This window comes from Sturnus vulgaris, chromosome 16, assembly GCF_052056855.1.
Source record: "Sturnus vulgaris isolate bStuVul1 chromosome 16, bStuVul1.hap1, whole genome shotgun sequence".
In the NCBI taxonomy this organism is placed as follows: Eukaryota; Metazoa; Chordata; class Aves; order Passeriformes; family Sturnidae; genus Sturnus; species Sturnus vulgaris.
Window position 1 is genome coordinate 14,453,328 of NC_142258.1, and position 26,160 is coordinate 14,479,487.

At 54.9% G+C, this 26,160-nt stretch overlaps 2 protein-coding genes across 2 annotated transcripts; one reads left to right on the plus strand and one right to left on the minus strand.

Annotated features, from left to right (window-relative positions):
* Positions 1 to 211: 211 nt before the first annotated feature.
* Positions 212 to 6,274, plus strand: LOC106860586 (glucagon receptor-like). Its single transcript, XM_088174603.1, has 14 exons — positions 212 to 392; positions 1,031 to 1,155; positions 1,305 to 1,401; positions 1,688 to 1,795; positions 2,068 to 2,189; positions 2,287 to 2,393; positions 2,461 to 2,621; positions 3,045 to 3,200; positions 3,387 to 3,447; positions 3,638 to 3,707; positions 4,074 to 4,162; positions 4,310 to 4,448; positions 4,711 to 4,752; positions 4,879 to 6,274. Exons 2-14 carry the CDS (start codon positions 1,087 to 1,089, stop codon positions 4,948 to 4,950), a joined length of 1,293 nt encoding a protein of 430 aa, XP_088030729.1. The 5' UTR covers positions 212 to 392; positions 1,031 to 1,086; the 3' UTR covers positions 4,951 to 6,274.
* A 594-nt stretch (positions 6,275 to 6,868) lies between these two features.
* ANKS3 (ankyrin repeat and sterile alpha motif domain containing 3) lies at positions 6,869 to 25,323 on the minus strand. Its single transcript, XM_014888559.2, has 18 exons — positions 25,254 to 25,323; positions 20,515 to 20,628; positions 20,228 to 20,403; positions 18,422 to 18,620; positions 18,090 to 18,211; positions 17,353 to 17,434; positions 16,552 to 16,687; positions 16,084 to 16,242; positions 14,910 to 15,035; positions 14,354 to 14,469; positions 13,905 to 14,063; positions 13,315 to 13,439; positions 12,944 to 13,085; positions 12,247 to 12,419; positions 11,071 to 11,180; positions 10,087 to 10,170; positions 9,546 to 9,641; positions 6,869 to 9,329 (listed from the first exon to the last, which is right to left on the minus strand). Exons 3-17 carry the CDS (start codon positions 20,395 to 20,397, stop codon positions 9,559 to 9,561), a joined length of 1,986 nt encoding a protein of 661 aa, XP_014744045.1. The 5' UTR covers positions 20,398 to 20,403; positions 20,515 to 20,628; positions 25,254 to 25,323; the 3' UTR covers positions 6,869 to 9,329; positions 9,546 to 9,558.
* Positions 25,324 to 26,160: the final 837 nt, after the last annotated feature.

A 26,160-nucleotide genomic window follows, 5' to 3' on the forward strand; every position in this document is an offset into this window, starting at 1 on the left:
ACCTGGACCCCCATCCCCGTGTGATTCCCGGGGGGCTCCGTGGGTCCGTGTTGGAGCTCTGCAGGCGCGGGGGCAGCGGCGCCGGGACCCCCCGAGTCTCACCGGGCGTCCGGAGCCCCGGGAGGCGGTGCCGCCCCCGAACTCCCCCCTAAGCCCCCCCAAAAACCTCCTCCCGTCGGGGCACGGCTTTGGCAGGAGGCGGCTCCGCCGCAGACGCCGCTCGGTCACCGCCGCGTTCACCTCGCGGAGCCTGGGCTGCCCGTGACACCGGGAATACCGGGAACATTGGGAACAGCGGGAGCACCGGGGCTGCCAGAAACAGCGGCACTGCCGGGAGCACCGCGAATACCGGGAGCACCGGGACACCGGGATCGCCGCTCCCGCGGAGCCGGGTAAGGAAGCGGCGGAGCCCCGGGACCCCCGCGGGCACCGAGCGGGACCGGCTGGGGATCCTCGTGGGGGACAAACCGGGAGGTCCGTGCTGGAGAGAGGGGCCGAGCTGGGGTCGTCCAGCCTGGAGCGATGGGGAGCTCCGGGAGGACCGGGCAGCCCCGGGGGGACTGAGCTGCTCCTCCCCCCGAGCCCCCGCTGGGCTGGGAGGGGTCTCTGCCGCAGGATCGGGGCGGGACGTGATGGGGCACTGCCGGTGTGGGGGTCCCAGCCTGGCTGGGGGGGGCCCACGGGACCCCAGAGAGGTCTCGCTGCCTCCTGTCCCTGCAGCCCCTCCCCGGGTCACCCAGGGGTGCCAGTCACCTGCTGGGTGGCAGTGGTGGCGCTGGGGCTGTCCCGATGGCGTTTGCTCCCCTCGGGGCTGGCAGCGGCGGGTGGAAGCTGACCAGGCTCACCCAAAGCGTGTGAGCCATTTACACCCTGGCTGCTCTGCCTGGTGCTCCTCGAGGTTTGGGCTCCATCAGGGAAGTGACCCGGGGCTGTGGCAGCCCAGGACCGGCTTGGGAAGCACATCTCTGTCTCCAGCGGGTGTGGGTGGCTGGCAGAGCCGAGCCGTCGCCGTTCCTCCCCCTCCCACCAGGATCGGGGTCCCCGGCACTGGGAGCACTGGGCAGGCTGGGAGCAGCCGCGAAGGACATGCTTGGAGCTGGATCCCTGCGGAGCCTTGTCCAACTCGCCTGGATGTGCCTGTTCTCCTCCGTGCCGGTGAGGGCCGGGCTGGGGTTGGCACTGCCGGGCTCTGACCCCGTCCCGGCTCCGTCCTGGGTTCCTGCCCAGACCCGGGTGTGGCAGCAGCTCATGGGGGCAGGAGAGGCGCTGGGGCTGGAGGCTCTGACCCAGCTCTGGGCTTGCAGCACGGCGAGGCCAAGGTGCTGGAGAAGACCTTCGAGGAGTGGCTGCGGTACCGTGACGAGTGCCTGAGGAGGATGGCGAGCGAGCCCTACCCCGCAGGTACCGGGCTCGGGGGCACGCAGAGCCAGGGCTGGGCTTTGTCCCTCCTCCAGCATCCTCTGCTGTGGTCACCCATGGAGGATGAGCCAAGGGACTGACAAGGACCTCCACATCTCGGATGGGATACCCAGGGCTGGGATGTCCTGGGGGGCTGAGGCTGGTGTGGGGCACCTGGGCCCATTTCAGAGTGGCATCAGCCCCTTCAGAGGTGTGGGGATGGCAGGGCTCCATGTGTCTGTGCCACCAGCCTGTGACCATTGGCTTTCCCTGTCGCTGCCCCTGGCAGGGCTGTTCTGTAACAGGACATTTGACATGTACGCCTGCTGGCCCGACGGGAGCCCCGGCACCGCCGTCAACGTCTCCTGCCCCTTCTACCTGCCCTGGTTTGAGAAAGGTGAGGATGCCCTCCTGCCATCCCGGAGCTGGAAGCCAGGGCTGAGCCGTTCTGGGGGTGGAGAGGCTCTCGGGGTTCCCCTCCCTTCGTCTGACAGGGGCAGAGGGACCCAAGAGTGGACCTGGGGTAGGGGAAATCCTGGGGCTCAGAGCAGAGCCAGCTCTGCCTGCCCATGCCTGCCCTGGAACAGGGCACTGAGCCGGCAGATCCATCATCCCGGGAGAGGGGCTTGGGGGAGCCTGGGGCACTGTGCTGGCGCTTCATGTCCGCAGTGAAACACGGGCTGGTGAGCCGCAGGTGTGGCACCGACGGCCAGTGGGTGACAGTGAACGGTAGCCAGCCCTGGAGGGACTACTCCCAGTGCGAGGATGAGCTGGAGGTCACTGCTGAGGAGGTGGGACCCTGGCTGGGACCCCAGGGATGGCCAGGGCAGCCTGGCCGGGGGTGGGCACGCACCCAGCTGGGCTCCCTGGCGCTGTGCTCCCCTGCAGGAGGGCGCCCGCCGGCTCATGGTGAGCTTCAAGGTGCTCTACACCGTGGGGTACTCGCTCTCACTGCTCACCCTCATCTCCGCCCTGCTCGTCCTCACCGTGTGCAGGTAGGACACGGCCCCACCCCTGCTCCCTCCCCGCTGTGCCGGCCCTGCCTCACCCCGGCTCCTGCAGGAACCTGCGCTGCACCAGGAATTACATCCACGCCAACCTGTTCGCCTCCTTCGGGCTGCGCGCCACCTCGGTGATGGTGAAGGACGCGCTGCTGGAGCGGCGCTGGGGCGTGCAGCTGGTGCAGGTGGCCGACTGGGAGGCTCTGCTGAGCCACGAGGCAAGTGCTGGGCTGGTGGCAGCGTGGGGACCCTCGTCCAGGGCAGGGCGGTGGGGGGGGTCGGTGCCCACGCAGCCCCAGACACTCGCTGGGTGAGTTCTTGGGGTGCCAGTGTTGCCCATGCACCTGATGGATGAGATCTTGGGGTACCTGTGCATGGTCCTGGGGTGCCCATCGCCCTGCTGGACACGCTTTTGGGGTGCTTGTGCTGCCCATGACCCAGTGGGTGAACTCCTGGGATACCTGTGTGGCACCTGAGGGATGAGCCCTTGGTGCCACCCATGCCCCTGATGGAGGAGGTCTGGGGGTGCCTGTGCAGCTCCATACCCCGGGGGATGAGCTCCTGGGGCGCCTGGTCGCCGTGGGTGAGCTGCGGGGTGCCCCGTGGGCACAGCCAGCCCCACGGTGGTTCTCCCGTGGCAGGCAGCGCTGGGGTGCCGTGCAGCACAGGTGCTGATGCAGTATTGCATCCTGGCCAACCACTACTGGTTCCTGGTGGAAGCTGTCTACCTCTACAAGCTGCTCATCGGGGCCGTGTTCTCTGAGAAGAATTACTACAGGCTCTACCTCTACCTGGGCTGGGGTAGGGGCCACCCTGGCGTGTGGTGGGGACGGGGACAGTGCCTGGTGTCAGGGACACCGCGGTCCCAATCATCCCAGGAGGGTGGGGGTGGGGACTCTGCCACCCCCGGTGTCCCCCCCAGTGTGGGGATGGCTTCTCAGCTCAGGAGGGTGCTTGGTTTTACAGGGTTTGCTGTGTGACTTGCAGGGACCCCCGTGGTGTTCGTGGTGCCCTGGATGGCTGCCAAGTACCTGAAGGAGAACGCGGAGTGAGTGGGGATGGGGGGAGGGAAGGGGGGAGGGAGGGATGGAGGATGGATGGAGGGACGGATGGGGCTCCTACTGCGATGCTCAGAGGCTGCTGAGGGTTCCTGAGCTACCTGGCTGGGGGTGGAAAGCTCTTGGACCATCCTGCCCCAGCACAGGGTGACGTTGCTGCTCTCGGTGCCTCCCTGGCAGGTGCTGGGCTCTGAACGAGAACATGGCTTACTGGTGGATCATCCGCATCCCCATCCTGCTCGCCTCCCTGGTAGGGAACAGCTGCCAGCCCCGGGACTCTTTGGATAGCAGCAGCTCAGCCCCTGGCTCCTGGGCCTGGGCAGGGCTGGGATCCCCAGGGAAGCTTCCAGCAGAGGCCAGGAGGGAGAGTTGGCCTGCGAGGAGCAGCCAGATGCACAGGGGGTTCAGCAGTTTGCTGGTTCTGGGGGTTCATGAAGGAATCTGGGGCGCTGAACCCCAGAGAATGGGGCTGGGTTGGCCCTTGCTGTTTCCTAGCCAGGATTTTGGGATTGGCAGGAGGGGAGGAAGGGCAGCACAGGGGGTGCCGTCTCCTGCTGCGTGAGTGTCACAGCCAGGGCTGGGCTCTGTGTGCCCCTGCCCTGTCTCCCCCTCCCAGATCAACCTGCTCATCTTCATGCGGATCCTCAAGGTGATCCTGGCCAAGCTCCGGGCCAACCAGAAGGGCTACGCGGACTACAAGCTGAGGTGGGCCGGGAGAGGGGCGGGACAGTCTGGGATAACGGGATAACACCACACCCCTCCCCTCCCCACGCCTCTCCTCCACCGTACACGTCCTTAAACCACCGCCCTGGGATTCACTGGGGGTTTTACTGTCCTCTTGCTCCGCCCCAGGCTGGCCAAAGCCACCCTGACCCTCATCCCCCTCTTCGGCATCCACGAGGTCGTTTTCATCTTCGCCACCGACGAGCAAACCACGGGCATCCTGCGCTACATCAAGGTGTTCTTCACCCTCTTCCTCAACTCCTTCCAGGTGAGGGGGCAGTGAAACGAGTCCTTGCTCTGGGCACACGCGGAGCAGAGATCAGGGGATCCCTCTCCGAGCTCGCTCTCCCTGTGCTGCTCCCATGGGAAGGGTGGCACCGTCTCTGCCACCCTCTACCCTGAGAGAGCGGTGCTGCCATGGGGACCTCACCCTAAACACACCCAGAAGGGGCCTGGGGGGAGCCTAAGCCCATCCCAGCCCCAGCACAGGGACAGCGAAGGGGGGGGCTCACTCCTGGCTCTCCCTGCAGGGCTTCCTGGTGGCTGTGCTGTACTGCTTTGCCAACAAGGAGGTAACGTCCCTGTCCCTGTCCTTGTCCTTGTCCCTGCCACGGCACCTCCTGCCCGGCTTCCCCACCCCGTGCCTGCAGGGAGGGCACAGCCAGGGACAAGCCCCTGCTCCCTCCCCGCCATGGCAGGTCAAGTCCGAGATGAAGAAGAAATGGCAGCTCTGGAAGCTCGACCACCCGGTGCTCTGCTGTGCCCAGTGAGGTGGGGACAGGCCAGGGCAGAGGAGCTGCTGGCCACGATGGCCACAGGGCCTGGCTGGAGGAAGCTGTGCTGGGCAGTGCCCACCCGGGATGGCCAGGCTGGGGCACTGGAGCTGCTGAAGGGACATCCCTGCTGTGACGCAAGAGGGAGGTGGCACTCCTGGCTCCTGCCAGGCATGGCTGTCCCCTCGGCAGGGCCTCACCAGGGCTGTGTGGGCACAACCTGCTGCTGCCTCCCACTGCCTGAGCACCAGCAGAACCTGGCAGCCTCCCCCAGGACACCTCCCACACTCACCTGGGCACCCCTGGGACACCCCCACTCACCTGGGCACCCCTGGGAGTGCAGCAGCCGGGGGGGCAGCCTGATCCTCAGCAGTGGGAATGGGAGCTGCTGCCCAAACCCTGCACCCTGGGCCACACCACAGCCAGGGCTCCCGTCCTCCCCTGGCTCCTAGGCCAGGACCATCTCACCCTGACAGCTCCAGACATCCACAGCCACCCTGGAAAGCTCTGCACAGCGAGGGGCTGCTCCTGCACCTCCTCCCCTCATCCCCTCCTCGCTGCTCTCCAGCTGCACGAACCCCCTGGTGCCCCCTCACCATGGTCAGAGCCAAGGATGGAGCCTCAAAATCACTTGGGAGTGAAGGATTTAAGAGCAGTAACTCACTGGGGCAGAGCCCAACCTCCCCCAGCCCAGGTTCAGCATCCAGCCCAGCCTCCTCCTGCTTTGTGGAGGGAAAGCTGGATATGCAGGCCTGGCAGGAGCTCAGGAAACATTTTGCTGGCCAAAGGCCAAAACCCTGGGAGTTTGCTTTCCAGTGGGGTGCATCATCTGACCGTGGCCAAGCAGCCTGGGGATCCCAGGAGCAAGGGAAGCAGCTGAGGTGGTGTGGTTTGAGCAGGGCTGCTCCTGTCCTGGTCCTGTGCTCCCCTGGAGGTGCCCAGAGCAGCTGGAGACACCCCCAGCCCCTCACTCTGACCTGCAGGAGCAGCACAGACACGCTCCCAGAGCTCATCCCCACCACATTCCTTCCTTTGCCATGCACAAAAATCCCCTCCAGGCCAGAGGAAGCAGCTGGGATGCTCCAGGAGATGCCAGCCCATGGACACAGAGGTTCTCCAGGTCCTGCCCCTTCCCTGAAGGGCTGGGGGAGCCTCTCCCCGTGCCCAACGGAGGAGCTGCCTCGAGCACACAAAGCAAGGAATGAGGCTGCACCAGGTTGGAGTCACACAGGAACGGTCCTGGATCGATGGAACCCCCCACAAGACCATTTTACACATTAACTCTCTTTTCAGATGTAAATAAATATTTATTTTTCATCAAGCAGAGACTGCTGCTTCTGTCTGCTCCAGGGGAGGGAAACAGCTGCTAGGCACAGCCAGCTGCCTCAGAATGGAACCTTAAAGCCCATCCCCATTCCAGGGCCACCTTCCCCTATGCCAGAGTGCCCCAAGCCCCAGCCAGCCTGGCCTTGGGCACTGCCAGGGATCCAGGGGCAGCCACAGCTTCTCTGGGCACCCTGTGCCAGGGCCTGCCCACCCTCCCAGGGAACAATTCCTTCCCACTATCCCACCTAAGGGCAGTGGGAAGCCATTCCCTGTGTCCTGTACCACCATTCCTTGTCCCAAGTCCCTCTGCAGCTCTCCTGAAGCCCCGTTAGGCCCTGGAAGGCCTAAGCTTCTCCAGGTGAAGAGAGGAGCCAGCTCTCTGAGCCTGGCTCCAGCCCTTGGATTGGAATATCGCTGTGGCTTCCTCTGGACTCACTCCAGCAGTGCCCACGGGATCCCCCCATCCCCCATGGAGGCAGTGCTGGGATCCCAATCCCCTGAGCCTGTGTGCATTCCTCCTTGTCCTGCAATAAATCAGGGAACTTATTCATGATTGCCCAGCTCCCTCCAGAGAAACCCACACACCACACACAGGCATCTCAGCTTTTATTCATTTATCCAAGTCTACTTTTCCTCAGACTTTAGGGTAGCACCAGACTCCCAGAGCCTGCACAGGAATGCTGCTTCACATCCTGCAGTTAAGGAATTGCCTCCTCAGGGATATTCTGTTGTAGAAGATCCCCCTTCCTGCTAGCCCCTTGTGAAGCCTTTACACCTGGGCTCCTGCAGCAGCTGTTTGGGGCTTTTTCCCTTCACACACACTCTTCCCCCCTTTTCCCAGGCATTCTAATCTAGTGGATAGATCATGTTAATCCCCCCAGCCCCCTTTATTTCAGCCTCAGACTTAGCAAAGCCAGCCCCAAATCCCTACAGTCACCTTCCAGCCACTGCTCTGCACAGCCCCCCACTCTGAAGGCACTGCTGAGCCAGGGCTTCCTTGGCTCTCCAGCTGCCCCCAGGCCCTTCTTCCCTTTAGATTTTTTTGGGAACTTTGCCTTAATTTCAAGGAAATACCACGAACAAGTCTGTGCTACTGCAGCCAGAGGCACCACCACGGTTAGGGAGAGACCTTGGCAATCCCCTCCTTCCTCCAGGGACAGGAATGTGGGACAAAGCCCTGAACACTTCCCAGCACAGCCTCTGCCCTCTGAGGAGTTTCCTAGGGTGCTGCATGAGGAGAACTCCCTCCACCTCATCCAAACTCTGCAGGGTGAAGCTCCTGCAGCTGGTACTGGGTGCCCACGTGCTCCTTGGCATTTGCTCTAGATGAAAAAACAGTGCCTTGTACTGAGCAGGAGGCAGCACCCAGAGGGAGGGACACTTCCAGGCACAGGGGGTCACAGCTGAGAGGGCCATACCTGCCTGGTTTGGGACAGAGGCTGGCCCCAGGAAGCACAGACACTGCAGGCAGACAGACCATTTGTCACCCCTGCCTAAAGGGACTCTGGCAGCTCATCAGAAGGGGTGACCAGCTGAAAAGATGGAGCTGGGTGAGCTTTTATATTTAGGATCTATGCCCAAGGTCCAAAAACCAGAAGGAACACAGTTCTATCCTCTCCCCAAAGGGACTTGTCCTGATTCATCAAGGCCATCACTCACAGACTTCAGATTTTGATTGTGTTTTTCCCCCTTATAGGATTCAGGAATAAAAGGGAAAATAGAGTCACTGGAAACCACTTTACACCACGGTCCCTGGCCCCAGACTCCTCACCCACTCCCAGGGACAGGGCAGCCTCTTCCTGCACAGCTTGTCCTGGGCAGTGCCCACCCAAGAATGCCCTGGCAGAACCAAGTCCCAACACAAAGCCTGCACATCAAAGGCAGCAGTGCTGAGGAGCAAAGCCTGGCACCACAGCTCCATCTGGGCTGTGGTTCCTTTGCCCACCTCCCACGGGGCACAGAGCTCTCCCTGCTCCTGCTCTGCTGTCCTGGTGTTCCCCTGCTTGCCAGAAGCATTGGAAGTTCAACAGTCCCAGTTCTTCCTTCTCTCTCCTGTCTTTCCAGGGGAACATCTGCATTGCTGGGATCCTGGCCCTGGCAAACCAGACCAATGATCTCTGCCATAAAGCACCGACCACAAAGCCAAGTTCTGGGGGATGGAGTAACAGTGATGTCCTGCTTCTGGCCAGCACAGGATTCATTTCTGCAGGACCAGGACCTGTCCTTACACTTTCATTACTGTTGTTGCTATCCTGTTCCTTATCTCATTGCTGTTTCCAGTGAAATGCTTTTATTTCTACCAGTGATCTTCACCTTTTGTACCTCCAGTTCTCCTCTCCATCCCACCCCAGGGGAGGGGAGGAGGGGAATGGGTGAGTTGGGAATGTTTCAGTGAATGCCATTCCTAAACCACCAACGTGATCACACCCAGCCCCTGAGGACAGCAAGAACCCGAAGTGAACCAGAGTGGGCTGATTGGAGGAACAGGCTTTGAAGCCCAGATCTGGGGTGGCAGTAGAGCAGACATTCCAACTAGGAAAGGGGCTGCACTTTGAGCTCCACTGCAGCTCAAAGAGCCAAACATCAAACTCCACTCCCTTCACCCCATCACAACAAACTGCCTTCTTTATGGCCTCAGATCCGTTCTCTGGGCCAATCCCCATGGCACAGGAGGAGCCAGGGACACGTTTCAGAGGCCCTGGGGAGCTTGGGATGCAGAAAAAAGAAATGAATTGGTTGCTGTGTACAACTGCCACCTTTCTACCACCACCCAGACCTGAACAACAAGGGCTGCAGGAAGCTTAAGGCAGATAAAACTTCCAAGCTTGGAGCTTCTCCTCCAAACCTAAACCTTTCAAACAGAGATCCTGGGAGCCTTGAGTCAGGCCTGGTTGTTGTCCTCTGCTGTCCCTCATCCTCCCAGCTGTGCTCTCTGGTGGCCACGGCCTCCTCCATGTCCTGCCAGCTGCGGTGGCCTCGGCACGGCCCCGTGCTCCCTGTCCCAGGCACACTCAGCTTCCGGGTGGAACAGTCACCCGACGTCAGTATTCCTGCAGCCACCAGGAGAAAGGGACAGTCACCCTCTGGAGGGACAAAGGGACAAGGGGGATGTGGATTTCCCAAAGGGAGAGCCAACCAGAGGGCACACAAGGACGAGGCAGAGCCCAGCCCTGGTGTGTGGGCTCTGAGCAAGCTCTGGGCACTGAGGGACGGCGTCCCCTCGCTGCCACAGCCCGGGGCTGGGCAGGGCAGTTGTTCCCACTCACCCTCCTGGCTCTGTTATGGCTTTGGCCAGCTCTGCCCGCTCTGCCCAAGGGCTTGGAGCCTTTGGAGGTTTTGAGTCACAGTCTGCAGAGCTTTTCCTGAGGACAAACCAAAGGGAAAAAGCAGCATTAGGAAGGGGCCAGGAAGCAGGAAAGAACAGGCTGCACTCAGCCACTGCTGTGCTGCCTTCCTGCTCTGACAACAGGGGTGTCTCTACTGTCTGCAAGTTGCTGGGGCAATTTCCTGTCACCAGGAGACCAGGATACAGGATTAGGGAATTATTTCCAGCAGCTCAACACTGAGCAGGAGGGGCAAGGACCACCCTCCACCCCCACCTCTCAGCCTGGACCTGTCACCAGGGGATGATGCAGAGCCCAAGATCTGCAGCAAGAACAGCACCAACTCCAGAGTCTGGAGACTTCCCTGAACCAGCAGGGACTGTGGGGTCTTTCCCAACAACCACTCCAAACCACCAAACCCCACCCAGCCATGCCCCCCCAGCACAACAGTCCCTCCACATGCCCAGAGTCCTTCCCACCTTACCCATCTCTCCCACACACTCCTCCAGCACAGCTGACAGCTCAGGCAAGCTCAGGGACTTCAGGGAAGGTGGCCATCCTTCCAGCACTGCAAGGACAGGGACACAGTTAATCCATCTGCAGCCCTCTGGGACAGAGCACACAAGGGAATGGTGCTGCTGGGAAGCATCCCCAACCAAAGGGATTCCAGTTGGGGGTTCTGAATCACAGAGGAAAAGAGCTGGAGCTGTCTGTGCCAAACTGAGGAGTTTTCTGGCAATTCTACCACTTTGGAATTTACATTTTTAGACTGGCTGGGTTGTTTATTAAGAGAACCTCAAAGGGATTAAATGTATCAGACATAAATCAGCAGGATCTACACTTGTCTCACTAGGAACATGTCACAGGCAGCAAGATCAGAGAATCTCAGCATCATGGGATGGTTTGAGCTGCAAAGGACGTTAAAGCCCATCCCATTCCACCCCCTGCCATGGACAGGGACACCTTACACTAGACCAGATTGTTCCAACTTCCCTTCAGCCTGGCCTTGAGCACTTCCAGAGATCATTTACCAACTCCTAGGGATAAGGAGCTGCTGGGTCAGGCCTGCCCAGCCACAGGGGTTTGTCCCACAGATCCAACAGCAAAATCCCCAAAGTGGGTTAGGGAATCAACTACATCTGCTCAGACCCTGCTCTAGTGCACAGGGTGGTAAGGAGCCTGAAGTACAGGTCTCTGAAGCAGGGCTGCCACTGAGGCCTGTGCTACAGCGTGGCATTTTTAGCAACAAATACCTGCCAGACCCCAAAACTTGCTGAGAAACTCTGCAAGTTCCACTCCAAATGCTCTGAGAGTTTTAAACGGTTCTCCTGAGCGAGAATTAAACTCGCTCTAAGAGTTTGGCTGTTCATCCATTCCCAACTGACTTCCAGCAAGGGAAGACAAGCAGGGGGGTTGCCCTGGGCTCTCCTGGTGCTCACTGCCCCCCTGCAGCTGGAGCTGCTCTCACCTGGGCGCTCCCCAGGCCGCCGGCTCTCCCCGGTGCCGTGCTGCTGCCGCGCGTCTCCATCGCCCGCGCGCTCCGGGGCCAGCCGCGATGACAGCTCTGCCTGGCAGCTCCTGCCAAACACACCAAGGCCATCAGGGACACGCTGGGGGGGACACTGCACACTCCTGCACTGCAGTACCTGCGTGGGGCAGCGCCTCTAAGGCCCTGGGGCACAACCTGCTCCTTGCTGCTTCCTGGCAAGAGGAAGGGGTGCCTCAGCACAAGCTCGGGGCGCTGGCGCTGCTCAGCTCCCAGCTCTGCTCCCCATCTGCAGCCACAGCCAGCTCTGCCCCGGGCACAGAGGGGCTCTGGGGGGAACAAGACAAGGAGGGGCTGGGGTGAGCAGTAGGAAGCCCAAGCTAGGGGCTGTGTGAGAATCAGGCCCAATCCAAGGTTTCTAATATTTCCTCTAAGGAAACAACCTAGGACAGCCAGGATCTCAGGCTGTCATCACCAATTCAAGCAGTGTACATTCAGAGCATGGCAGGGCCCTTCTACAGCAGCCTCAGCTCCTCAGCTAGGGAGAAAAGCCAGGCTCTGCCCTTGGCACTGGGATTATTGCTCTGCTGAGCTTCTGGATCCACCTTCAGCTCACCCTGGCTTGGCAGCAAGCAAACCCCACTCCCTTGGGCTCGGATCCATAAGCAGCAGGATTTAGGCCACTTTCAGGGATGTCCCTGTTGTATCACTGGACAGAACAAGGCCCATGACAGGAGTCCAACTGGGGCACAAAGAAAAGCATCATAAAAGGAGTGTCAAGAGGTTATTCAGATTATTCTGCCAGCTGTCACAAAGCAAGAAAAGGTCTTCACTTGCGAGTCACTGCACATCATTTGGTAGGGTATGGGTTAAAATCTCCTTTTTGGATTCACCTGACCACCAAGTTTTACCCTGGGCACTGGATAAGCACAGCCTCAGCCTTTTGGCTGCTTCTGGTTGAAACAGGAGCACTCAGCACCCCCAAAAAGGCCACTTCCAGCTCATGCATCTGGCCCAAGCTTCACATGTGGCTGTGGCAGGATCCAAATGTGTTCAGGTGCTGGGTGAGCTCTCCTGCCTTACCCTGAGCATCACCTGTAAGGCTGCCAATGTGACCCCAAATCCCATTGCCCAGCAGTCTCAGTGGGAATGACTCACATGATCTGATCCAGCAGGACTCCAGCATCTTTGGTGATGGCCTGAGCCTCTCCCAGCTGGCACTGGATGGCATTCCAGGTCTCATCCCGCTCCATCAAACAGCTCTCAGCCACTGCACGCAGCTTCTGCTCCTGGCACACCTGGCCCTTCATCATCTGCACCTCTTCACACCTCTGCAGCAGAGCACACTGGGGATCAGCCTGGGAGCACTGAGCATCTCACACCTGCTGCTCTCGAGTCCCTGCTATTTTAATGCCTTAAGCAGCCAGAGTGTTCCTTTGCAGTGGGAAAGGAGGCTGGATGAAGCTCACACACTGAGTACAGATCTCTCCACACTAAACCCAGCCCCACAGTTACAATTCCCCCTTCCTCTCTGTTTACAAAGTTACTTGTGAATCCAAATTTCCCAAACTTGTCTGTTCACTGATGGCTGCACAACTTCATAAAAATGACACTGCTAGGCAAGAGGAGAGATTTGATTCCTGCAGCTCTCAGTTGGATGGGAAACAGACACAAAGGAGCACAGAGGATGAGGAGTGGGTAAGCTGTACTTATGGTGCACTTGACACCAAGCATGTCCACTACACGCTGTGGCTTGAGGTGAAGGAAAAAACATCAGAGGCTCAACAAAAACACAGCACTGATCACTTTCCTGCAGGGAAGGTGTGGGGCCCTGAGGAGCTCACAGCAGCCTCACCTTGTGCAGCTGGATGGCCAATTCCTGCATCTCTGCCTCCAGCCGATCAGCATAGGCCAGCTCCAGCGCGTCGCTGGGCGGGCGGGCACTGCTGTGCCAGCGCGCGATGGCCGACGTCATCTTCCTCTTGGGGCCAAACAGCCTGGGGGGATGGAACAGACAGGGGTCAAAGCCCTGCACCACCTGTCCCTGAGCCCCTCCGCAGTGTCCTGGTCTCTCCAAGGTAGCTCCAGAAGGAGGAGTGTGGACATGGGCATGTCAAGTTGTGTGGGAGGCAGCCAGAAGAGAGCAGTGCTCCCCAGCTAGACCTTCCTGAGCAGGCTGGCCATGGTTTGTAGGGGAAGGCTGGGAAGGACAGGACAGACACTCACGTGATGCCTATTTCCTTCAGGTCACTCTCTGTGAGGGTCAGGAAAATCCTGAGGTCCACATCTTGCTCCTCAAACACCTGCAGGTACTTCAGGCACCCAATCTCCTCAAGGAATGTTGCCAGATCCTGCAGCCCCGACAAAACAAGCTTATTTACACCCTCACAACAAAAGCATCACCATTCCTCCTAGTCATGAATATCTGCTTCCTTGTGCTGTTGTAACACCTTTCTGGGTTCCAGTAGCAACCACGACTTCCCATGGTTCCCTGCTCTTCTCCACAGTCACACACCAGGACTGGCTCTGCTGCAGCCATGGCCTCTTCTGACAAGTGCAGAGCAGAATGACACAGAACCAGCTACCCCAGCCCCCACTCCACTGCCAGGTTTGATGGCACACCCACAGGCTGAAGGGTCTAGGACACCCCCCAAGCAACATGTGCATCTCAGCAGACAGCTCCTCTACAAGAAATTGCCATTTCACAAGCATTTAAGTTGGGGCAGAGGTTTGGAATGCCAAGTGTTTCGGTGACCTTGGAAAAGCCTCCCAGGCCCGGTACAGTGACAGAGCCTGCAGGACAAGTCTGTGGTTACCTGGGGCCCTGTGTAGGCTGGGGGCTCAGGAAGGACCAGGTGCTGGCTGCAGCCCCCAGCATTCCCCAGGCAGTGGCTGTCACTGTTGCTGTAGCGGGCCTTGCCCTTGAAGCTCTTGGCTTGTTTCCGACTCGGGGGGCTGTTGGCATGGTCAGAGTCCTGGAAAAGGGAAAAAACACCCACAGAATGTAAGGGATGATTGTGCAGAGATGTCAGGATCAGGGGGGGCTAACAAATGCAGACGCCAAGACCTAAAAGCCCTTTTGCACTGCAGCCCCAGAGCTGCCCTGACCCATGTGAGCTGAGTGACCTCCAACCTCTTCCCCTTCTTTGGCTTTCCCGTCCCTGGAACAGCATTCCCTCACCCAGCCTGGTCCTACAGGCTCCTGTGGGAGTCACTCAAGGGTGAAAGCACAGGCCAAGCTGAAGGCAGAAAACGGGAAATCCACCTCATTGCTTTCCAAGGAGCCTTCACTGCTGACTCCCGGGACTCTAATTAGGCATTCACTGCTGCTGCTGCTGCTCCTGACAGTCCCCAAGCTGTTGCTGGACAAAGCACTATCCTCTGGAAAGGAACAGGAAAAAAAAGTTGAATTAACAACTTGATTACATTCTGGTTTTGTTACAGTTACCAGAAAAACCTCCTGGACGTATAAAGGAAGGGGAGATCCAGAGCAAGGCTTCACATGCAGCACTCAGGATACAAGATAACCCTGAGGCAGAGATTTCACATCTGATCCCCAGCACTCATCTTTCCCCAAGTCTGTTTGTCACCAGACACTTCTGGCAACAGCCATGCTCTGTCTTCTTCCCACCCTCTTTCAGATTATTTGTACAGATTGATGAAATTACCACACTGACCTTTATCTTCTGTAGCTAAACCATCCCAGCCTTCCCTCAGGAGAGACACCCCAGTCTCAGCATCTTAGTGGGAAGGGAAGCCAAGGCCTGGACTCACCCCCAGGTGTGCACTGAAGCTGGCCCATTTCTGAGGCACTGACTTACCCCTGCTGCTGCTGCTCTCCACATCCAGCTCGTTGATGGGAGAGGTGACATCCCTGTTCCTGATGACACCTGACTCACAGCTGCCATCATTGCTGAAGGTGACATAGCCCTGAGGGGGCACCTGCTCTGTGTGCAACACAAGGGAGAACAGGGATTAGGATGCGAGTTAATCAGGGAGGCTGCTGCAGAAAATGTAACCAATTCAGGATCTGAAATAACCAAAATGAGAGACTGTGCTCACAGCTGACAAATTTCATTCTAAAAAACACAGAGAGCACCTGAAAAATGCAGGTTCCTGCAGTTCCCTCACATGACCCCACAGCACATGTACTTCATTTACATGCTTCCATTGAAAGAAAGCCAGAGAAACTTCATAGCAGAGATGTACCTTAAACAGCAGCTTCCAGCACCTCCCTCTCCTCTTTATAGCCAGATTATGAAAGAGGAGAAACAGCTGCTTAGGAGAGCAGCCCTGCACACCCTGCAGAACCAACCCCCAGCTGTGCTAAAATACCAGGAGCATCCCTCTGGCATTTAAGAAGCTGACAGTATCATTCCAATACAGCCTGGGGGATAATATTTGTGTTTAAGAGAATGAACTGAGCTTTGAACATGCTTTCAAGTCCATAATCTTGGTAATTCCAGGCAACCAGTCTGAGAAATACCTATGACACACAGTAAAACAAACCTCCTAGCACTGCATCCAGGATGCTTGAACTGGGATCACCTTTCTCTTGGTTTATTGCAAAGGTTTTGCAATTTCATTTTTAGAAGCATTTCAAGCATCAGGGAAGGCAAAACTCACAAGTTCACTCTCATGATCAACGATTTCTTGGCCACTCCTAGCACCTCCCTAACATCAGCTCCAGAAAGGCTCTCAAATTGAGCCTGCCTCAAAAAAAGGGAAACTGAACTGTTCTCAAGAGTCAAGGGAACAGTAATTGAGGTGAGAGCAGAAAAGTATTCCACTCATCAATATCCAACCTTTACAAAAGAGTTCAGGAGGTTTTCCTTCTAACCCAGACACTGGACAGTGAACATCTTCATACAAAACTATCTTTGTTCTGTATGAACCACACACAAACCCCAAACAGATTAAAAATGGCTAGCAGGAACAGCTGCAGCGCATTTGAGGTCTCAGAGGACTGTCCCTCAGGTTCCCAACTGTCCTCACCATAGCAAGACTGCTTCCTTCCCCCAATCCCAACTGCTGTGATCTTGGCCAAGGCCTGGGGCCCCTCATGGATGCTGGGACCCTTGGTTCTACGAGCAGGTCTCTGTCTCTGGGGAGCAGAACATGATTCATCTGAAGAACTCAGCTCCTCATAGTTGCCTGTAGTTCAAACACAGGTTGTTAGCAGCACAGGAAGTCATTTGCCTGCTTTACTTGCTACTGTCCTATAAATGCAGTGGAAAGAAAAAGGGAAATGTTAAAAAGTGAAGGTGAAACAGCTAACCTAGGTCAGAAAGGGGCCAACAGACAAGAGCTGTTGGATTTATGCCTCTTCCATCCTCAAAAATGCTGGAATTTTCAGGATAGACCAGGCAGCACTACCCCATCTACACAGCATAACATACTTCCAAACTATCAAACCTCACTTCAGGCTCCATTTTAAAATGAAAAAGGTCAAAAATCTGTTACCTGGACCTCTGCAGAAGACCTTGGGCACTGGGGCTGCATGCAAATCTATGAGCCCCACAATCTTGGTGTGGCCATACTTCATGGCCAGGGTCCGTGCTGTGGCTCCAGTGTTATCTCTGACATCTGCCTTCACTCCCTGCAAAAAAAAATACCTGTTTGAGTGCACATGGCAGAGCAGTGTAAAAAAGAAATATGTGTATTAAAAAAATCCCCAACATTGCCTCAGCTCCTCCATCAGCATTACAGGCTCACCTTTGACAAACAGTTCAAGCTGCACTAATACCCTGAGTGCCTTTCCAGTTATCTCCAATTCCTGAATGCCAAATAGCCCAGGGCTCTTGTGCATTGCCACTGGGAATTGGTTTGTTTGATCTGAAGTGTTTTGTATTGCTGCCTCCTTCTGGCAGTAAGCTGGACCAGTCAAATGGGATTAAAACAAAACTGTGTAAGAGCCCTGCATGCTCATGAGCTTTTGGATGCAGATGCTCACTAGCCTGAGCATGCTAGCCTGTAAATAGAACTGAAAAATTACAGCTTCAGTTGTTTTCTAATTCAGTCATTATTCAGTTAAATCTGGGCAGTCAGACCTCACTCCTACTCCTGCAAGGCCAGTGTGGTACCAGCCTGCAGGAAGCAGATACTCTGAAAACAGTCCCAAAAGTCTGGGACTTCAGAGGTGACTGTCATCAAGAAGCAAACATGACATCATGCTCTTTCTTGGCAGTGTTAAATTTGTGGTAGCTCCTCTGAGGGCTGGAACCAGAGACTTTCAGCTACACAGAGAACTGTCAGGACACTTACATGATTGAGAAGGTACTGAACAATTATCTCATGGCCAGAAGCAGCTGCTTCCATCAGAGGTGTGTATCCATACACTGGCTCCCTGGGGAGAGAACACACAGACTGGTATAACCACAGTTGAACTGTGCTGCACTTTTGCTATTCCCTAACAGAGCATTTCCACCCTTCAACCTTTGCTGATCACAGACTCTATGATGTACTGGCTGTCCTGTAACTCCCTGTAGAGATTCAGTGCTCCTAAATTGGCTGCACAGTAACAGATTACTCTTCCAGCTGCAGATCTGCCTTTAAGAGCCCAAAATCAGTTTTGCAGGAGCTAATAAAGCAAGAACCTCTTGTTGTCCTCAGGCAATTCCATGTACATAAATGTGTGGTGGTCCCCAAGGCATGGTATTGGAATGCAGGGCACACTTCAAAAACCAATCTGAATTCTGAATATATAAAATAATCAATAGAAAGACTTATGAAGTGCACTTGAGTTCACGAGGTGTCAGTGTTTAGCTGATAATTAAACAAGCAGTAAATCTAATTTCCCTCGATCTTAGTTTAATAAACAGTGACAGCTTGGGCAGATTTCAATTCAGTTTGCAGGTCACCTGTCCCTGTATTAGCTGTGCCACACAGCCTAAGGTACAGAGGGAAGATTAAAGCAGGTGTCTGTTGGAGTGTGCTCATCTGCCAGCTGCTGCTTTCACACTGAATGACAAATGACAATGAAATGACAGATTCCTCCTTACTTGCAGTTGGCATTTGCCCCATTCTCCAGTAGGAACTTGACCATCTGCTGGTGCCCAGCGCTGGTGCAGTGGAACAGGGCAGTCCAGCCATGAATGTCTTTCATCTCCAGCTCTGCCCCTTGCTGTAAGAGAACCAACAATATTGCTCAGTGCATCTGCTCTGCTCAGGCTTTCAGCCACTGCCCCTCCATGCTGGGACACAGGAGTTTAAATTAAATCCCAGCACGAAGCAGAACTCACAACAGAACACAAAGTGGCAGCTCGTGGATAATCCCACCCTGAGCATTTAAACCACGTGCTGTGGCTTTCCCTGTTTTTTATGGGATACACACCTGCAGAAGGAAGTAAGCAACACTCTCATTGCCACAGCTGGAGGCCAGCATGAGGGGAGTCTGGCCTTCAGGGGTGGGGATGTTGACGTTGACTCCTGCTTCCAGCAGCAGGTGCACGATGTTGTCGTGGCCGATGTAGGAAGCGTACATGAGTGGGGTCCAGCCCCCACAGTTCCTCTGGTTCAAATCCAGGTCTCCACTAAGGAGCAGAGCAAAGAAGTCACATGAACTCCTGTCCTGGAGCTGAGCACCACAGCTGGCTTCTGCAGACTCCTGTTATCATCTACCACTGAAGCCTGCATGGGAATTCTTACCAGCTCAGCACAGCCTACCCCAGACTGCAGAATCACACAATGGTCTGGGGCAGAAGGGACCTTAAAGGCCACCTCATTCCACCCCCCTGCCATGGGGATGTTGGATTCCAGAAACCTGGGTTTTTCCAGAAAGCTTTCTGTACTTTCTGGCACTGACCCCCTGGAGAACACCACTTTTGACCTGAGGCCTTGGAGAAGGCTTCCAAATTTGAGTGATGAAGTTAAAATCATGAGTGTGCAGTGAAATAAGTGTATGTGAAGATTCTGGGTGGTGTCTGTTCCAGTATTTATCTTCCTTCTTCATAAATTTCAAGTAATAGTTTGTAGTTAAACAGTTAATGTCACACTAAAAGTCATAAAAATTTAATTGTTAAGTTAAAAAAATAAATAATATACATGCTAATTCTCTATTAAACTGGTTAACTTTAAACCTCCTTGTAAAAGCTAAATCCTCTTCCATTTTTCCTTGCTTCTAGCAAATGGCTAGAAGTACTACTAAACACTCTGTACTTTTTAATAAAATTTAATAAACAACCAAACCCAAACACAAGAAATTCCATTTCCTTCGTGTACTTTTTAACCCTAAATAAAAGCAAAAAATCCCTAAAACAAACCACTAATTAAGTGGTACAAACACCCACCACTAGTACACGGGGGAGGACACACCTCCCACTAAAACACTAAGCAGATTTATCAGCAGATTTATCCCTGGAAACTTTGTAAGAACCCTTTGGGAGTCCCAGTGATGTGTCCCTGCTGCCCTGAGCAGTGTGACAGCCACAGCTGAGCAGGTGGCACCCAGTGTTGGGAAGGAGAAGGATTTGACAGGAAGGTCTCACAGATATGTATGTATAACAGAAATATCTCTGAATGTAGAATCTGAAGGAGGAAGAGACATGATAGCAAGTTTTGATATAGAAGAAAAGAATTGCTGGGCCAGTCTTACTGGGTAATTAGAAGGCAAAGAGCAAGTGACTTGGAAGGGGTTTTTATGACTTAGAGCAAAGGATAAATCCACCTCAAACAAAAGATGTCTTTACCAAGCAGAAAGATTTTCACAGACAAACAAGAAAGCCAATGTTGCAAGTAGAAAAAAGATCTCAGAATTTTTCACTGCAAGAAAACTGAAAAAACTCCTAGCTTAAACTGTAACATACTAACCCTTTGTGATTGGAAAATAGTAACATGAATATGGTAATGTTAGTAGTTGTGACAGGCTAAAGGTAATAATAGTAAAGGTGTTCATTGGTTGCCATGTTTTAAGATTCTCTGCAATGAAAAGTATAAAATGCATTGTAACCAGAACTAGAGTTGGCTTCGGATGAGCCTACAGCTGACGCTGACCGCTGTGGGCTGGGCTCTTGTCACCCACGACCCGTGAATTGCTGGATCCTTTAGATACAATAACCAGCATTTTACAGAGCCACCTGGAGCCCCTATCCCTCATTTGGGCTCTCCCAGCCCAGCCGTGGCCCCGCAGCCGCTCTCTCACCGCTGGATGCAGTCCTGCACCACCTGGTACTGGCCGACGGAGGAGGCGGTGTGCAGGTCCAGGGGCACGTCCAGCTCTTCCCGGCACTGCGCGTGTCCCGCCCCGTGCCACATGGAGAGGCTGCGGCTCAGCAGCTCCGACTCGCTGGCCTCGTCACTGAGCTCCGACATCCCGGCCTGAGGAGCCAAACACAGCACGGCACTCAGCTGCTGGCCCCTGCTCGCCGGAGAACTGCAGCGCCAAGGAAGGTGAGGCCAGCTCGGATGTGTGGGGTTTCAAATTCTTACCTCGACTTTGATTGAGTCCTCAGCCCGAAGAAATAACTGTTGCTGAGAAGATTTTGCTGAAGTTTTTTTGCCGAAGTTTTCTCTTGCTGCGGGAAACTCTGGGATTCCAATACACTGGAAAAATAAAAGGCAATAATGCTAAACCCCACAGCTTTCATATCTCATTTGAAGATTGCAGAAGCAGTGGTTTTATTTCCTCCCTGCCTAATCCAAACATGCCTAAGGCAGATTTGAATAACCTCGGCAAGAGAAGACTAAACATCTATTTAAGAGCTGAAGGTAGGCTTAGTGTTATACAAAAAGATGTAATTCTTGCTCTGCATGTCTTATAATGCAGGGAGAGAATTAAGAATTAATGTGTCAGACATTCCTGGTCTTGTCCAACTGTCTTGCTTTAGAGGATGGCCCTGATTTAATTTAGACACAGTCATTAATAGTGACAACTGCTCCCAGAAACACTCTGTCACCTGAACAGGGTGCACTCTCCACTGCCATCAGGTTTAAGCAGATTATTTCTACCATTTATTGTTTCAGTTCTTCACAGGCAGCCCAGCCCCACCTGAGTGAATCCTGGCAGACGCTGAAACGCTGGGAGCATCAGCACACCTTCCCATTCAATATCCGAGCACAGCCCCCTCCTGCAGACACAACTGAATTACACAGCTCCTCCAGCTCCACGACTGCCTGAAAGGTTCATCCCAGCCCCAGCCTTAGGGAGCGATTGCAGATTAATCATTTGAACCTCTAACAGGAGAGTGTTCTTGTCTGCCACTCCATGAAGAGCTGCTCAGCTCCAGGACACAGCATCCAGCCCCCAGCACACAATCCCAGAGTGGTTTGTGTTGGAAGGGACCCCTGGGTGTCATCTCACCCAACCTCCCTGCTCAAGCAGGGTCCTCTGAGCACATTACACAGGGCTGTGTCCAGGTGGGCCTTGAATAGCTCCAGGGAAGGAGATCCACAGCCCAGGCAATCCCATGGGAATTGCCTTCCCCTCCCTGCAGTCTCACTGCCCACCACACAGCACTCCTGGGCTTTGCCTACATAAGCTAAGTCAACACAAAAACTTCTCGCCAGTTTAATTCCTTTGATTCATTCTAGGGTCAGGCAAATGCCAAATGTGGCACTGGTGAGGAATAAAAGAGCAGGAACAGGCTTGTCAGCAGCAGTTGCTCCTCAGATTCTCTCAGCTGTAACATTTCAAGACCATACTCCTGTTTTCTGAGCAACTGGGAGTCTTTGCCTTGCAAGCACCAGCCTCTATTTGTATAAGAAAACACCTTTAATTCCTACCTCTTCACTTCCTACCTGGATCCTTTCTCTCCCAACTTCATCTTCAGCTTAAGACTACAAAAGCACCATCTATTCTACTTCATCAGTTGGTAAGAAACCATTTCCTTTTAGTAAAAGCACCTACTTTGCCTGACAGCAGCAATTTGTACAGCACTGACCCAGAGGCCTCAGACAAGAATATGCAGAGCACAAGGCCTGAACACCTCATAACCAAAAACATAAGGAGAGCTGAATGGACTGAAGTGGATCATAAGGGGAAAAGTAGGAGTTTCTCACTAAAACAGATTAAAGCTGCCCCAGGAAAGTCAAAGGGCAGAGAAAGGAGGTAAAACCCAGGGCAGGTTGTAGAAGCACATTTAGGTGCAGGTGAAGCTTTGTTCTCCACCCTTCTTGTTAATTGGGTACATTAATTATAAACCACTCAGGTGGTTGGTCCTTGTCAGAATCAGCCACTCTCAGGTACAAGTCACCAATGCAGCCTCGGTGAGGTGATCCATGGTCAGCAGGGCAATAAGGACAGGACATCCAGCCTCCCTCCTCCACCTCCCCTGTTCTCTGCCTACAGATTTGCTTTTTGATTTTTATTTTTTAAAGCTCTGAAATGTCACAGGTTGTCAGCTTTGCAAGCACCTGAGGACAGCTGCTCACAATCTCCAGGACAACAAGAGTGATCAGAGCCCTCAGGACTGAAATGGAAAGACCTGAATGAAACAAAATTGGGGTTGTCTGTGCAAAGAGGAGGAGCCTGGAGGGGATATGTGACACGAGCATCCAATACATAATAATCCATCATATCACAGAATACCAGGATAGTTTGGGTTGGAAAGGACTTCAGAGCTCATCCTATCCACCCCCTGCCATGAGCAGGACACCTTCCACTGTCCCTGCTTGCTCCAAACCCCATCTGAGCTGGCCTTGGACACTTCCAGGGATGGGGGAGCCACCAGAGAACCTAAGAAGCTCAAGTCATAGCATGGAATATTTCATATAAAGCCCACAAAAAAAATCCCCGTCAAAGCAAATACGAGAGCACTGAGGGACACTGGGTTACTGAGAATAAGTTTGACAAAGACCTCCAGACCATTCACAGGCTGTTCCCCTGCTTTGGGGCACAGTGACCATTTGTTACAGACATTACCATTACCATTTCACATTTGTTACAGACCTCCCTCAGCTCTGCTGTCAGCTGGGACAGAGTTCTTTGTCTTCCCAGCAGCTGGCACAGGCTGTTTTGGATTCAGGATGAGAAGAATGCTGATAACACACTGAAGTGCTTACCCTAAAGCAAGGACTTCCCAGTTTCCCATGCTGTGCTAGCATGGAGGTGCCCAAGAAGCCAGGGGAGAGCTGACCCAAACTGGCCAGAAGGATATTCCATTCCTCAGAACATCACTCCCAGTACAGGAACTGGGGAGTGTGGCTGGGAGGGGCCAATCACAGCCTGGATATGGGATGGGAATCAGCAAGTGCTGAGCAACCATGTTGCTTTTCAGTTTCTTTTGCGTTTATTTTCTTATTATAATTATTATTATCATTATATTTTACTTTGTTTCAATAATCAAGTTGTTCTTACCTCAAGTCATGAGGTTTTTTACTTTCTTTTCTGATTCTCCTCCCCATCCTACTGGGATGAACCAAGGAAAAGCAACAGCTTAGTACCTTTTTTTTTTTTTCAGTAACCAGCTGGGGCCAAGCCATGACACCCATGAGGTTGCTGTTATTATTTTTATTATTTAATTTAGTCTACTGGCACTCAGCTATTTATCAGGGTCAGAGCTCTACAGTGCTGGGGCACAGAGCAGGCAGCAAACCCCACATTGCCCTGGATTTGGAGTTTGCTGTTTGAGCAAACCAAAAGGAAGAGAAAAAAACCAACTTAGTACGAAAACTGAAGCAATAAAGCACCTTAGGGCCACACTACAATAAATGGGAGGTGATCTGAGAAGCAACCAGCCCCCAACACAGAACAAATCCAACCCTGCCCATTAATCAACCTCAGCAGGCCCTGCTCAATTCACTCTCTCACGTCTCCTCCCACAAGCAAAGTGGCATCCACATGTGTCCTTCTATCCCAGAATAGGGACTCCCAAGGCAGCACAAGCATGGAAGTTCCAACGGAACCAACAAATTGACAAGAGAGAGTCATGGAATAAATATTCTGAGTGGGGAGGGACCCCCAGGGATCATGCAGTCTCACTCCTGGCCCTGCACAGACACCCCAGCAATCCCACCCTGTCCATCCCTGGCAGTGCTGTCCAAACACTCCTGGAGCTCTGGCAGCCTCGGGGCCGTGCCCATTCCCTGGGGAGCCTGGGCAGTGCCCAGCACCCTCTGAGATCCAAGCTAAACCTCCCCTGGACCAGCTCCAGCCCTTCCCTGGTCCTGTGCCAGTCCCAAGGAGCAGAGATTGGAGCTGCAGCCCCTGCTGAGCTCTGCCCTCAGTCTCCTTCTCCAGCTGAACAATCCAAGTGCCCTCAGCTGCTCCTCAGAGCCTTCCCCATGCCCGTGTCCCTCCTTTGGACATTCTCCAACAGCTTTAGAGACTTCTGATATCGTGGTTGCCCCCAGGACTCTGCCACCAAGGCAGAGCAGGAACACACTCTTCTTCTGCTCCTGACTTAGTTCTGTTTCCACTAAATCCAGCAACAACTTATTGGAGGGAGTAAAAAAAGCCTTTTTACATCCCTTTTTAGGCGCAATTGTTGCCAGCTCAGCCACAACAACAGGAACCAGAACGTCTCATTTTTGCAGTGTATGACTGACTGACTCAGCTGGCACAAAACACAGCTGCAGGAACCACAGCAGGTTCCTGAGCTGGGCGAGAGAAAACATTCCTGAACCCATAACACTCAAGTTCAATTCTACCCACGTCTGTTAAAAACACACAAAATACACCAAGTTCTTTATCTTTTAATGTTTGGACTCTATGATCTTAAAGGTCCTTTCCAAGCTGAGTGATTCCACCACGAGCCTGTCACCCTCAGGCACATTCAAGCACATCAAACAACCTCAGAAAAACGAGGTAAGAGGCACAAAAGCACTCGAGCAGCCACATTAGGGAGCACATTTCCCCTGTCAGGGGCTGTGCCCGCCAAGGCAGCCGGACACGGCACCCGCAGGGCTCGGCCCGGCCACGCTCCGGTCACCCCACAACGCACCTGAGGCGGACCCAGCGGCCGCCACGCGGCTGTTACCGAACGCCTCACAGCGAAACGGCCCGGGGGCGTTACCCCCGCACCCGCTCCCCTCGCGGCCCTGCCGGCAACGCGGCCTCAGCACCGCACGCTTCAGCGAGCGGGTAGGAACCGCTACGGCCACGGGCCTACCGAGGACGGGAACTGCCCGGGGCCGGCCTCAGCGAGGAGTGCCACCGTCCCGTCCCGTCCCGTCCCGTCCCGTCCCGTCCCGTCCCGTCCCGTCCCGTCCCGTCCCGTCCCGTCCCTCACCTGCTCCCCGGTGCGCGTCGCCGCCGGAAGTAGTCCCGCCCGCGCAAGGCATGCCGGGAGCACCCCCACCTTCCCGGGAGGCGAACTACAACACCCAGGAGCCTCCGCGGCGCCGGGCCAATGGGAGGAGGCCGAGTGAGGGGCGGGGCGCAGGGCAGCCAATGGGGTTGAGGCTGGCGGCGGGCGGTTGTAGCGAGCAGCCCCCGAGGACGCGGCCCCGCCGCGCTGTCCCGGCTCTGTGCTTGTCCCGGTGCCTCCGGTTCGCTGTGCCCGCGGTCCGGCCCGGCGCTGAGCAGGGCGGTGGGCGCCGTGAGTGAGGGCAGGAGAGCGGGGCGGGGCTGGGGGCTCGGGAGTAGCGTTGCCATGGGGACGGTGCGCGTGCGCCGCGCGGCCGCCATGGCGGGGCTGTGAGGGGATCCCTCAGGCGGGCCCGGCCCTGGCCCGGTGCTGCACCGGGGCTGCGGGGGCTCAGCCCCCAGGCCAAGCTCTGTCTGCCACTGTAGGCAGCGGTGCGGGGGCTTTGCCCACCTCATTAGTGGTTTGTCATCAGTCTCGACTGTTTTCCTTTAGAGCCAGGATTAACAGAAACACGATTGAAACAGTTTTTCTCGTGTTCGGGCTTGGATGTTTATTACATCTTAACAGAAAGTGCAGACAGTATGACAGCACTTCCAGCTCCTTGCTAGAAGTAAGGAAAAATGGTTACAGAGGCAACTGTTACAAGGTCTTTTAAGGCTAAACAGTTTAATAGAGAATTAACACTTATTTATACTTTTGACTAAATAACTAGATTTCCATGACCCTTAGAGTGACACTAACTGACCAACCAGAAACTACTGCCTGAAACCCATGAAGAAGAAGAAGGAAGAAGAAGAAAGATGAACAAAGAGACAACGCTCAAAAACTT

Bases quoted from the DNA above. Each gene is read 5' to 3' on its own strand.
- LOC106860586 (XM_088174603.1), top strand. From the start codon at position 1,087: ATGCTTGGAGCTGGATCCCTGCGGAGCCTTGTCCAACTCGCCTGGATG. The intron at 3,201-3,386 runs GTAGGGGCCACC...TGTGACTTGCAG, and splicing joins CTACCTCTACCTGGGCTGGG to GGACCCCCGTGGTGTTCGTG. The intron at 3,708-4,073 runs GTAGGGAACAGC...TCCCCCTCCCAG, and splicing joins CCATCCTGCTCGCCTCCCTG to ATCAACCTGCTCATCTTCAT.
- ANKS3 (XM_014888559.2), bottom strand. From the start codon at position 20,397: ATGTCGGAGCTCAGTGACGAGGCCAGCGAGTCGGAGCTGCTGAGCCGC. The intron at 15,036-16,083 runs GTGAGGACAGTT...TGTTGCACACAG, and splicing joins AAGGAAGCAGTCTTGCTATG to AGCAGGTGCCCCCTCAGGGC. The intron at 12,420-12,943 runs GTGAGGCTGCTG...GCTCTGCTGCAG, and splicing joins TGGCCATCCAGCTGCACAAG to AGGTGTGAAGAGGTGCAGAT.